The sequence below is a fragment of the Lepisosteus oculatus genome, chromosome 24 (assembly GCF_040954835.1).
Source record: "Lepisosteus oculatus isolate fLepOcu1 chromosome 24, fLepOcu1.hap2, whole genome shotgun sequence".
Taxonomy (NCBI): Eukaryota; Metazoa; Chordata; class Actinopteri; order Semionotiformes; family Lepisosteidae; genus Lepisosteus; species Lepisosteus oculatus.
The window spans coordinates 5,408,460-5,420,675 of NC_090719.1; the positions used below are offsets into that span (position 1 = coordinate 5,408,460).

Consider the following 12,216-nt stretch of genomic DNA (forward strand, 5'->3'; position numbering starts at 1 on the left):
CTCCAAAATATCTGTGACTTAAACATTCTTGAATATACAGATATGGCATTAGCAGTCCAGGATATCTGCAAGAAAAAAAAACACCAGGAATTAAACTAAAAAACATATTTAGTTTATATATTTAGAAGAGCCCAGTTTTTGGAGAGCAGGTAATATGTTGGACAGTGTGCCATAATTATTGTATGGAGCCCTGGTGCTGTTCTGCAGAAGTCGGTGTTTTCAATCAATAGTGAAATGTAAGCAGTAGACCCATCTCCAGTACAGATGCTCCAAAGCAGCACATTCGACACAAATTTCTGTTGGGGAAACGAAACACTTTATGTATTGAATAGGGATTCGTGAATGAGGCTGTCTGAAGTCACCCATTAACACCTACATACATGTATGATTGCACAGCAATAAATGGCTATATCTGTACTGAACTGTGTATGAAATGAAATAAATAATAAGACTAAATACTGTATAGTATAATAAAAAGGATAAATATGACATTTGCATTTACTTCAAGGATTGCATTCAAAGTAGTTTGGCAAGGATGGGAAGCAATCAGTTTGTATAAACTACAGTAAGTCTTTTCTTTGAATGGTGAGGATGAACCTTACCAAGTTGTCTTCTCCATGCGACCACTTTTTGCCTTGCGTTTTGATGCCATACTGCTTTGTCGTGGTACTAAGCAAGTACAAAATGCTGAATAAAGTCAGTCATGACTTCACCACACTACTCGCAGTGACAGAATACACAAGACTGAGAGAGTCTTAATCTTGGGGCAGAAGTGTAGGAAAGACTTTAGTACCTGCGTTACCATGGATTTTGGCACTGCGATCCTTAGTCACATTTTTCTAGCATATTTGTTGTTATTGATTTCTTTTTTGTCTGTAATGAAATCAGCATTGGACGAATCCACCTTGGAGAAGGGTTTACTGTTCATAAAATCCATGCATCTCAAAAGTTTTAGATGTCATACACCTCACCCTGATGGAATTTTCTTGTTAAGAGTGATAAGATAAGTATCTCTCCAGTGCTCTGGAGTATTCTGATTATAAATCACCGAATACATGTAGCAATACGTACTTTCATGTTCTAAGATTCAAAAAGAAGTGTTTGAAGTCAACTTACTTCATAAATCTTGCCTGCTGTTGCCATCACTGCTGTCCAATTGTAGTATTAATGGCCTGAGAAAAAGACAACTTTTGTGTGCCCTTTAAATAGTATTGTTAACCTCTTTTACAGCTGCTTATTGTATAACAAAATAACTTGAGTTTGATTTTCTGTTGTATTTTTGGCCAGCAATTCTCATATTGGCATGGAGGATTTTCTAGGCCAGGATTGGATTTGCCAAAAATGTGATTGTACACAGACATTTGCCTCACCCAATTTAATGAGTATAGAAGATACAGACAGAGCAGCACTAACAGAAAACACTAGCAGACTACTTAGCTGGGAATCAAAGCAGTTCCTCAAATCACAAGACTGGTTTTCACTCCTTCCTAAATGTGATATTTCAAGACTAAACCCACTATTAACCGATATATAACATTTCAGGAAGAATTTATTGGCAAGTATTTGGTCTGCATTTGGATACAGAGCACACAAACCCTGCTTAGGAGGAATAGGTGATGCAACATTTTATTTAATAGAGTGACATGAATAATTCAGTCTCTGAATGGCTCGTAAAGCTGATTATGCTGTAAGTACACCAGGAGGCAAAGTGAACAAATGTTATACAGGCCAACACCTACTGAACATTTTTTATTTATGATTGTGCTTTAGAGTTGACAGGTGTTGCATTGTTTTTTTCCTCATTATTAACAATTCTGTAGCAATCTTACCTCTTTGTTTTTAAAATATGAGTATATTTTATTTGTATACTCCTAAATGACAGGATTTTGTCTGAACGAGAGCAGAATTTGGTAAAACAAAATAAAAAAAAATCTATCTTAATACCCTGAGGATTATCACTGACAATTAACACCTTCAGACAAACTGGTGTGCACAATTTCGCACTAATTCTGTTACCGCAGGAACTGTTAAGGGGACAAAAATACTAAACTTCTATAGTAAATTTTAACAGCTGAATTTTGGAAGGCTTAAAATTGTCTTTTTCTAAAACCTTTTAATCTATAAAAACATTTTTTGCCAATCTAATATTAAAATTCAGTTCTTATTTCCCAAATGTTTTTTTGGAAAAAAATGAATTGTGGGAAATCTGAAAAGACCTGTCAGTGTTTCCAGTTTACAAAATCCTGAATGTTTTTCAACAAAAAGAATTGTAATATGTGAAAAAAAAACCTTATCATAATGAGTATTATTGATTTGTCTCTTACAAGGAGTAACATTTTATAGCAGACAACTCCTGTAAAGTGGTACAAAATGTTGATCACAAAAATGAATCTGTAGCAGAGTTTATAGGCAAAATAAATACATTGGAATCGGGAATGTTTAAGTTCAATTTAAACTTCAGAGAAAAGCAGCTGGCCTATCGGAATAGGAGATACTGATTCTAGATAATCTAAAAAATGCAAACACTTGTAAGTCAGATGACAAACAATATTAATTTGTAATGCATTACAGGCCAATCTATGTTTTCCTTGAAGCCTTTATTAAATTAAGTATTTGGCACATCTGGAGGTTTTGACGAGACAAAGATGCCACTAAGCTAAAGAGAAGGAGCGGTTACATTGAAGAAAGGCAGCAATGTAGAGTTTTAAGTTTACCATACTGTTTCTTTTCCACAGGACCAGTTTGACAACTTGGAAAAGCACACGCAGTGGGGGATCGAGTTTGTGGAGCGATACACCAAATTTGTGAAAGAGAGATCAGAAATTGAAATCAATTATGCAAAGCAAATTAGGTAAGGATGTTTTTTGTCCTTTTTTAATTCAGTGTGTTGAAGGAGTTGTGTGCTTCAATAGCATTCACATACAGTATGTATTATCTAAAATTCCACCCTGAATCACAGTGTTTAATCACTGCTGATAATTGTAAATCTTCTGCATCTGTTCATACCAGACCTCATGAATTGGGCAGACTCATTAAATTTAGAGAAGGCCATTTGACCCATTTAATACATTTGGTGGTTGGTAGCTAATTGATCCAGGGATCTCATACAGCCATTTCTTGAACCAGGTTATCGGCTTCAACAACATGGCTGGGCAGCTTGTTCCATTCTCTCACAACCCCCTGGATAAATAAGTGCCTCCTGTTCTTGGTTTTACATGTCCTTCCACCTACAGTAGTTTCCACTTGTGTCCTCTGGGTCATGTTTGATTGTTCATTGTGAAGATGTCTGCCCTTGACCGAAAACGTAGACCATATCATATGAGGTCTTAATGGAGCATAATGTAATTTTAACAAAAAATACCTTCATTACGTTCTGTGCCTCTAACTATATATCATATTCTTTTTTAATTGTTCCCTCACATTGCGTAGAAGATGTAAAAAATTTCAAATTAAACATCTCAGTCTTTTTTATAGGTATCCTCCTCTACCTCAGTGTTTTTTCATTTTGTATTTATAATTGGTTTTTGCTTGTATTTTATCAAAATGTGTGTGAATTTTATTTTGCTCCTTCTAGAAGTGATTGCAAATCATCCTCAGACTTCACTAGTTTGCTAACTATACCGGAATCAAAATCACTGATATAAATTTAGAAGAGCAGTGGTCCTGATACAGATTCTGGTGGTACTCATCACCCCATTGGGAAGCAAGATTGCAAAGTTTAGAGATACCCTGCAAGATAAACTAGAAAACAGATATTTCTATCACCCTGCAACTCGCCACTGGCAACCCACTGAAGCTAAGCAGGTGTGAGCCCTGTCAGTAACTGGATGGGAGACCTCCTGGGAAAAAACTAAGGTTGCTGCTGGAAGAGGTGTTAGTGGGGCCTGCAGGGGGCACTCACCCTGCTGTCCATGTGGGTCCTAATGCCTCAGTATAGTGGCGGGGACACTATACTGTAAACAGGCGCCGTCCTTCGGATGAAACGTAAAACTGAGGTCATGACTCTCTGTGGTCATTAAAAATCCCAGGGCATTTCTCAAAAAGAGTAGGGGTGTAACCCTGGTGTCCTGGCCAAATTTCCCATTGGCTCTTACCAATCATGGCCTCCTAATAATCCCCATCTATGAATTGGCTACATTACTCTGCTCTCCTCCCCACTGACAGCTGATGTGTGGTGAGCGTTCTGGTGCACTATGGCTGCCGTTCCATCATCCAGGTGGGGCTGCACATTGGTGGTAGTGGAGGGGAGTCCCCACCACTACCTCAGAGGCCTCAGAGGACTTGGGTTCAGTTCAGGACAGGAGCATCTTCTACAGTATTTGCAATTTTCATGTTAGTCCTAGCAACTGTCTGGAGTGTAGTCCTTCCTTGCATCCTGTGCTTCCAGGATAGGCTGTTATCCTTACTGGGAATACATGGCTTTATTTCAATGGATTGAAAGATGGAGTGTAGGAACTGAATGAATATTTTCAGTTTTTGACCACTCACATTCCAGAGTGCTGAGGGCAAACTGACAGTGAAAACTATTTGCTGGTGGTTGCTGTGTGGGAGTGGAGGAATATTTACAATCTAAAGTCAAGCTCAGGTCTAATGAGAACGGCTTTTCTCATGTTACAAATAGCTCAATCGCCATGAGAGAAAATGCTGTGAGGCTTTTGTTTCATAGGGTCATTAGAGTGGTGGGCTGGTGAACAAGCAGACAAGAAAAGTTGTAATGCCTTAAGCAAGCAGGGAGTTTGATTTATGAGAACTTAAAAATTTCAGTACATTCTGCATTATTTCTCCTGTTATGAAATGTAGGTCTTCTCTCTTTTTCTAAAAAAGGCTTTGCAGAAGTGACATTTATGAATTACGGATCCAGGTGAGAAATTAGTTTGGTAAATACCATAATGTAACAGTGGCAGTACGTAATTAATATTTTAGTTTTTTTAAACCTTCTTATAATATAACACATGTATATGAGAACGATCTTGGAGTTATTGACTCGTCACTTTATTTGACTAGATTATAGCTAACCAATACTAAAAAACTAAAAACGCTACTATAATACTTTAATAATTAAGAGCGTAGAACTTAAAACAATGAATTAAGTCACAATAAAACGAATACATTAGTCAGGCCTACTTGGATTATTGTAGTTGGTTATGGTTACACAACAAGAAAGACAGTATGTAGGAGAATGTAGGAGAACAGATGACCATTTCTTTCTCTGACATGGGCCAATTCAACTGGGAGAACTTTTTCAAGATCAGCAGCAACACAAGGACCAAGGGATGCAAGTGAATATTAGGGTCATTCTGGACAGAGAGCCATTTCTTTATAAAGGAGGACCCCAAGTCAGAGATGTGACATGTGACACGGAGGTTTTAAAACAGTAAGCCAAAAATAAGCAAATTGGCAAGATAGGCCCAAAGGTCTCTTTTTTTTTATAACCTTTCTCATGTTTTACAGCCAGTGTATAAATTGTTACATACTTACTTAGGGGTGAATTTGGACTGGAAATTGGGTTAGAGATTCTTGTATGTCCATCTTAGAGTATTCCCATCTTAGATTCGGTGTCCATTTCATTCCCTTCTGCTGAATATCCTGTTTTTTGCTCTGCTGCAAAGATATTTATCACAGCATCATTGTGAGATTGTATTGGAAGGTGTTGAAGGGGGAGACCTTAATGAATACAACAGCTTTAATTAGTGTGAAAATACAGAACGCAGTTCAAATAGGTAGCTGCATCAGCACGCGTAGGCTACAAAGGAACAAAGCGAAGGTTTATTTTCTTTTCAGCGTGGAATAAACCAACTTGTTCCTTGTTCCTTTTCAGTGTAGGGTATAGTTCATTATAATATATACCGATAGACATGTACTAAATTCTACGGAAACTCCAGATGCTCTTTAATGACACAGGTAAGGTCTCATAAGACATGTCTGTGGCAAATGCTTTATTTTAACCCTGCTCGAAGAAATGCAAAAGTATTAGCTTTGACAGGAAGTATCATTAACAAGAGGAGGATACGTTACTATGCAACATGTCTGTGTTCTTCGCAGCACTGACCTACATTCTGCATCTACAGTCAATCCTGGCAGCCTGTCTGTCAGAGATCTAGGAAACAATAATGTTTTTTGATGAGCTGCCTGAAGGGAGAGATTGGAGTCCTCTCTTCTGCAAAGACCAGTAAACAACTGCAAAATATTTCCCTGTTCTCTTGCTCTTCAAAATTTCTGTATGTTCACATGCTAATTGCTGATATCAAGATTTGTGTTTTTCTGTGATGTGATATGTAGCATTAAAGCTGAGACTGACTGATTTGAGAGTTCAAATATATTACCACATTGCAGTTCATAGCTTCTCATGTTCAGTATGTATTTCCGTAATTTGCATACAATTTATAGAGAATATGTAGAGTCTTATACTGTATGTAATTCGTACTTGCCCAGTTTGAGAGCACATCAAAAGCATGGTTTACGAGAGCTTTTTTATTGAAATATATGTAACACTTTCAACACTGAAGAACTTGCATTTATGTGTCAGCTCATTTCTTAGATTTTCACTGATTTTCCAGTGGACTGTTTGATTTGAAGTACATTATGTTTGAGAAAATTTGTTTTCAATGCAATGATCTTTGAGCCAAAAATGCAACTGAAACAATCTCTCATGATCTACAGAAACTTCCTTAGTCTTCCTGGTTATACCGTATCATCATCAATCCAAGACTGCAAACACCCTGAAACACTGTTGATTAAACACTCTTACCATAATAGACATATCGTACTTACCAAACCAAATCCCTAATCCTTCTTAATTCCTACTCTATTTTGTCTTATTGCTTAAATATTTTCAAATCGTAATAGCCTATTCAGACATGACATCTGGTTGCTAAGAGCACAGAAAACAGATCATGAAACAAGGAGATCCTGATCTGCCTAGTAACAGGCCAGCCAGTGTGTGTGCAGTCTGGAGGACTGCCCTGAATCTTCAATCTTTTAGTGTTAAGAAATTGGTGTTTTTAAAGTGCTATTTCTGGCAGAAGGTGAAAAAATACAGCCTACATACAAGCTTTAGCAGCATTTGTGCATTTTCTTGACACATTTGGGAGACTGCAAGCCATTTTCAGATTAATCCCAGATATGTGAAAAAGCAAGATTTAAAAAGCATGTACAGTAAAAGCTTAGCAAAGAATAAATGGTGGTAATTAAACCTCTACTGTAGTGTGCCTCCATGTGAGTGGTGCGTATCTGCAGATTTATACTCAGGATAGTCAACTTTTAAACTAAGCCACAGGATATCCAGAATGCAGTTATGTTGTGGTGAAGTAGTAATTACAGTGATTTCTGCAAACATGGAAATATTTTATAAGGTTGTGCATTGTTAAGTTGCATGCATTTTGCAACCGAAATATACTGCATGAAGCATTTTTTTTATCAACTTTGGAATTGTAGCATTTTATTCAGTGAGTGCTGGTGCTGAACTGGCTGTCTGGGTGAAAGTCTGCAGACCTTAGAGCCTGTCTGGCCAGTCCAGTTGAAATAGAGACAGAGATAAGGGAATCCCTGTGCTGTGGTTTTAGTGGAGCAGGAACAAGATCAGCTCTATGTGGTCTCTGGGGCACCTGAACCATGTGCCACTTGCTGTGCCTGAGTGAGCACATCATTCTTAAAAAAAGAGGAAAAGGCAAAGGGAAAAATTACAACTGCACATAAACACAAGCATGGCTAATGTCATTGTGTTGTTAATGGAAATTGTTCTGACAACTGACCATTGACAGGAGATAATAAAAAGGGCAATCTGTGCCTCAGCTTTTGAGTCTGTTGATTTGATTGCATTGCCATATTAAATAAATATGGCTTGTTGCTCTGACAGAGAAAATAATTTGACAAAGGGAGGGTGTGATCTGAAGCATTGGTGTTATTCTCCACAACAAGAAGAAAAGGAAGTATTATGGAAGAGAAAGGGGGCAAACAATACTGCTGCATTTGCCTATTCAAAGCACACAGGGCTCAGGTGTTGAAGAACGAGTATGTTAAAAAGATTCAGTGGGCTCAGTCTGTCTCTTACCGCCTTGATTACACTAAACACGCAACCAGAATGATCCTTAATAATCGGATATATCTTCTTTTTCCATTTATTTTTTGGGAATATGAAAATACATTGAACTACACTTTGATGCCATGTCTAGCTGTTTCTGTACTGGATAGATTGACTCTCAAGGTTATGGCTTTCTAATTGCACCTCTTGAGGGTTTGTCTTTAATTTTCTCAGGACACCATTGCTCTTTTTTCTATCAGGGTTTTAACTGAATTTGTCTTTCACATGGTGAGATTATACAAGACAAATATTTTGATCTAAAATCTAAATAATTTGGATCATCAGTTCGGATGAATTCCTTTAAACCTCTCTTCTGAATTTCCGAAGGAGAGTGGCATGGTATGAACATAGTGAAGATGTCTGCATGATAAACCCCACCCTATGATTTTAGCATTATGACAGATAATAACCACAGTCTAGTCAGCACTAAGAGATATTCTTTTTCAAATTGTTGTAGTCCTTGCTACTACGTATTATTAGCTTTTGTCACTCAGTAGATGTCCCCATATTAAACTAAGAGAGTACACTGAAGAGTGAAAAATCTGGAGAGATGCTTAAGATTTGTGTGACGGAGAAATGGGGTCATATTGAACCTATTTAACTTTCTAAATCTACAAGACCATTAACCTTAAAAGCAAGGTGCTGCAGCTTAAGTTCTTCATGTACTCATTCAGACACAAAGAGAGAAAATATCTACATAACTCTTAAGAGAGAAGAACTGGTAATATTCCCTTAATTAGCACGGTTTTGTTAATAGAACCCTTTCCCAGGTTGGAATACCTTTTTTTTTAATGGCAATTTTCAAGGCCTTGAGATTTTGAAATATGCCTTTTAATTCTTTTGTTTTTTAACTTGTGCCAAAAGAGAATTCAGTGGATTAGGGTTTCATATATTGCATTGCAGAATGCCACCAATATCCTGTACTGTATTTATATTTTTGTATTTTGTAGATGGTTTGACTTTGCTTTTTAGCTATCTTGTGACACTGATTTCCCCCAGTCTTCTGTGTGTCTATTTATTGTTTATTTCGGTTGCATACAGTAACAGCATGTCACTTTTGGGTATGAAAAGATAATTACAGGCTCTTCGTCCTGAGTTATGGTTGAGCAGTGGCTGAGATCCAGCCGTCTACTGTGATGCTGTTATATTGATACTGCAACACTGTTGAATAATCCAGTCTCGCAGTAACTGGACAGCAACAGTACCCGCCCCTTCATGCTAGACACCCCTTAACAATACGCTTTGCTGTTGTTTCACAGGAATCTTTCAAAGAAGTATCAGCCTAAGAAGAACTCCAGAGAGGAGGAAGAAAACAAGTAAGATAGGATTCTGTACCTTCACAGTATATCAGATCTCAAGTTATCAATATAACTCTCCTGGTAATTGTACCAAATCATATTGACTGAAAACACTGAATTATTGTAAATCAAAGGAATTCCTGGTTACGAAGATGATGATAAATTTACTACACACTCATTGAAATTACAGTACGGTGTCACTCATATTGTGATATAAAAATTAAGTTACTGTACTACTATATGTTTTGATGTTTGCATCTTTACTGGAATAAATCACCCACCTTTTAATGTGAGCGGTTTTGTTTAAGATGTGTTTGACTCCTGCTAATTGCTTTCTCCTTAATAAAATAACTGTTAATAAAAAACGGTTTATTTTGTGTATGGGGATTAATCATTAAAGTAACACTGCCACTAAATCACTTAATTTTGTCACTCTGGGAGAGATGCATCCTACAGTATTAGCCACTAAAAAATGTGTGTGAGTATGAGGGGGAGTTGGTAAAAGCTCACATTTCATTGTATCTTGGCTGTGATATTTACTTTTTAAAAGGTGAGGAATTTGTATTTAAAGTGCTTTGTGCTCACATCTTTTAGATAGTTAAAGACGTTCACATATGCGAATGAACACAAACCCTGTAAATAAAAAAAAATGTTGACAATGTCAGTGAAAATATCAACATGTGTAGTGTAGCAGAACAAGCTCTGTGCTGCCTGACAACTCGTAGTATTGCAAGAGTTTTCACAGGGTCTTAAAACAAATTGGACACTGTGCTCTGTGCACTTCATTGTACTCATAACAAAACCCTCTCATTCTCCTGACAGATTCACTTCATGTCGGGCTTTCTTATCTACCCTGAATGAGCTGAATGACTATGCCGGGCAGCATGAGGTCATCGCAGAGAACTTAACCTCACAGATCATTGCTGAACTGACGCGGTATATTCAGGAGCTGAAACAAGAGAGGAAGTCGGTAAGATTTATTTGCCTTGAATATTTCCACATAGGCCATGCCAAGCTAAATATGTATTTGCAGTAGCGTAGCCTTTATAAGTTGCACAGGAGAGAGGAACCAGTGCCATTTTTCTCTTGGGAATGTGCTGCCCAGTTTCCTTCGTCACTGGAACCAAACTTAGACAACACTCAGGAACCCATGGTATCAGAGCCATGCTAGAGTCACCTCAGCCACTAGACATTGCTCTAAAGTATACAGCAGACTGTATACATCTGTGGGCTGCACCTATTGTGTGATGTGTTAGATTTTGAGAGACTCAAGTTTTGAAATCTCTGCCAACTTTTGTAATTGATATTATGTATCACTCGCAGCGATCCATATTAAAGAGTGATCTTTAATTTGTCAATTTACTTGAAAATGGAAAAATAAGCTTTGTGACTTACTCCTTTGCATGGGGGCAACCTTAAATGCCTTTTAATGACTTAAAAATAGTGTCAGAGCTCTGTATACCTTTATTTTATGCAGTCCTGACTCCTGTGCAAGTAATAGTGGTGCCAATGTCATCGGAAATAGCTGTTAAAATCATTCATGGGAACTGAGTCATCCCAGCCGCCATGATAAGAGTCTGTTTGTTCTATCAGCAGCTAATTTTGACGGCAGCCTTTTGTGAGGTAATTAGAGTTTTTTAAGAACTTGTCATGCAGACAATGCCTTCCTGTTAATTTTCACATTGAAGCTGCGGATTTTCCATTTTCACTTCCAATTACTAGATTATGAGAATTTTCACCAAAAAAAAATCAGCATTGCACTGTCCAATTAATCTGGTAAAGAAATTGGGTTAAGCATCCAGGTCAGCTGTTGTGTCCAATAAAATCCAGTCTTCTGGCAGTCACAAAGCAGGAGGCTCTGTCTGGGGGAAATGACTGGAAGTAATGCAATGTAGAAAAACAAAGAAGGCAAGCTCCCTTCTGAGGTGTTAGGTATTGATGTCATCTCTAAAAATCTTCAAACCATAATATTCATTCCCGTTATCATATGGAATATATACATAATAGTAGACTTAGTAGACCTTGAATATTTTACAAAATGTGTATACTTCCTATAAACCTTCCTTTAAGGCTGGTTGTAGACTGATTTCTGTCTTACAGTGCCATAGGAAGCCACTTTTAGAGGAGGTAGAGGAGTTCATTGCCATATGTACATGTACATTGGAATTCTTATTTGCGCTGATCTCTCTGGACATACACAGTACAACAGACAACAAACTTGCCTGGTGTCAGAGTGAAAGTCTTGATGTAGCTTTACTGTCGTTAAAGTGTTCTGTATTGTGATCCAGGTTCTTTACATTCTAGAAACTAATAGAAACTAATGCTAGTAATTCATTTTTCTACACTAAAAGATACAAGTCTCTTACTCTGTTTTTTAGTATAGCAATATATAAGGACTGGGACAGACCTATGCTTTCACTATGCAGAGCTTGCTGAAAATATACACATTTTATATGGTTATATATATATATTCAAATATCACATTAAAATGCTTGTCTATTAGAAGTCTTCTTTCCGTGTATATTGAGGAAAATAGAAGATTTTTTGTTGAAGTGGTTTTAACTTTTGCATTTGATTTTTTTTTAACCATACTCAAGATACTGCATACTGTATATCAGTTAGTTCCTGTATTGGAATATACTGTTATTTACATTACTGTCAAAAATATAAAGATGCAAAACATGTGGACATCAGTTGAAACATGGTAAGTGTCTGAAAGAATCTGGTTATTTGTCTAAGCCTAAAACCACTTTAAGGGAACCAAACATTTTTGAGCATTTCAGACTTATCTTCTCCTAGTGAAGCTACTGTAGCAATGGAGGAACATTAAAAGTAGTG

At 37.2% G+C, this 12,216-nt stretch overlaps 1 protein-coding gene across 26 annotated transcripts in view; it reads left to right on the forward strand.

The window, feature by feature from the left end:
* The window catches only part of fnbp1b (formin binding protein 1b), a 113,223-nt gene that overhangs the window by 34,704 nt on the left and 66,303 nt on the right, over nucleotides 1-12,216 (forward strand). For all 26 annotated transcript variants that reach the window (XM_015366606.2, XM_015366608.2, XM_069183362.1 and 23 more), the window contains exons 2-4: nucleotides 2,736-2,851; nucleotides 9,340-9,396; nucleotides 10,201-10,348. In XM_015366606.2, coding sequence (XP_015222092.1) covers nucleotides 2,736-2,851; nucleotides 9,340-9,396; nucleotides 10,201-10,348 — 321 coding nt within the window. The remainder of the gene's footprint in view (nucleotides 1-2,735; nucleotides 2,852-9,339; nucleotides 9,397-10,200; nucleotides 10,349-12,216) is intronic.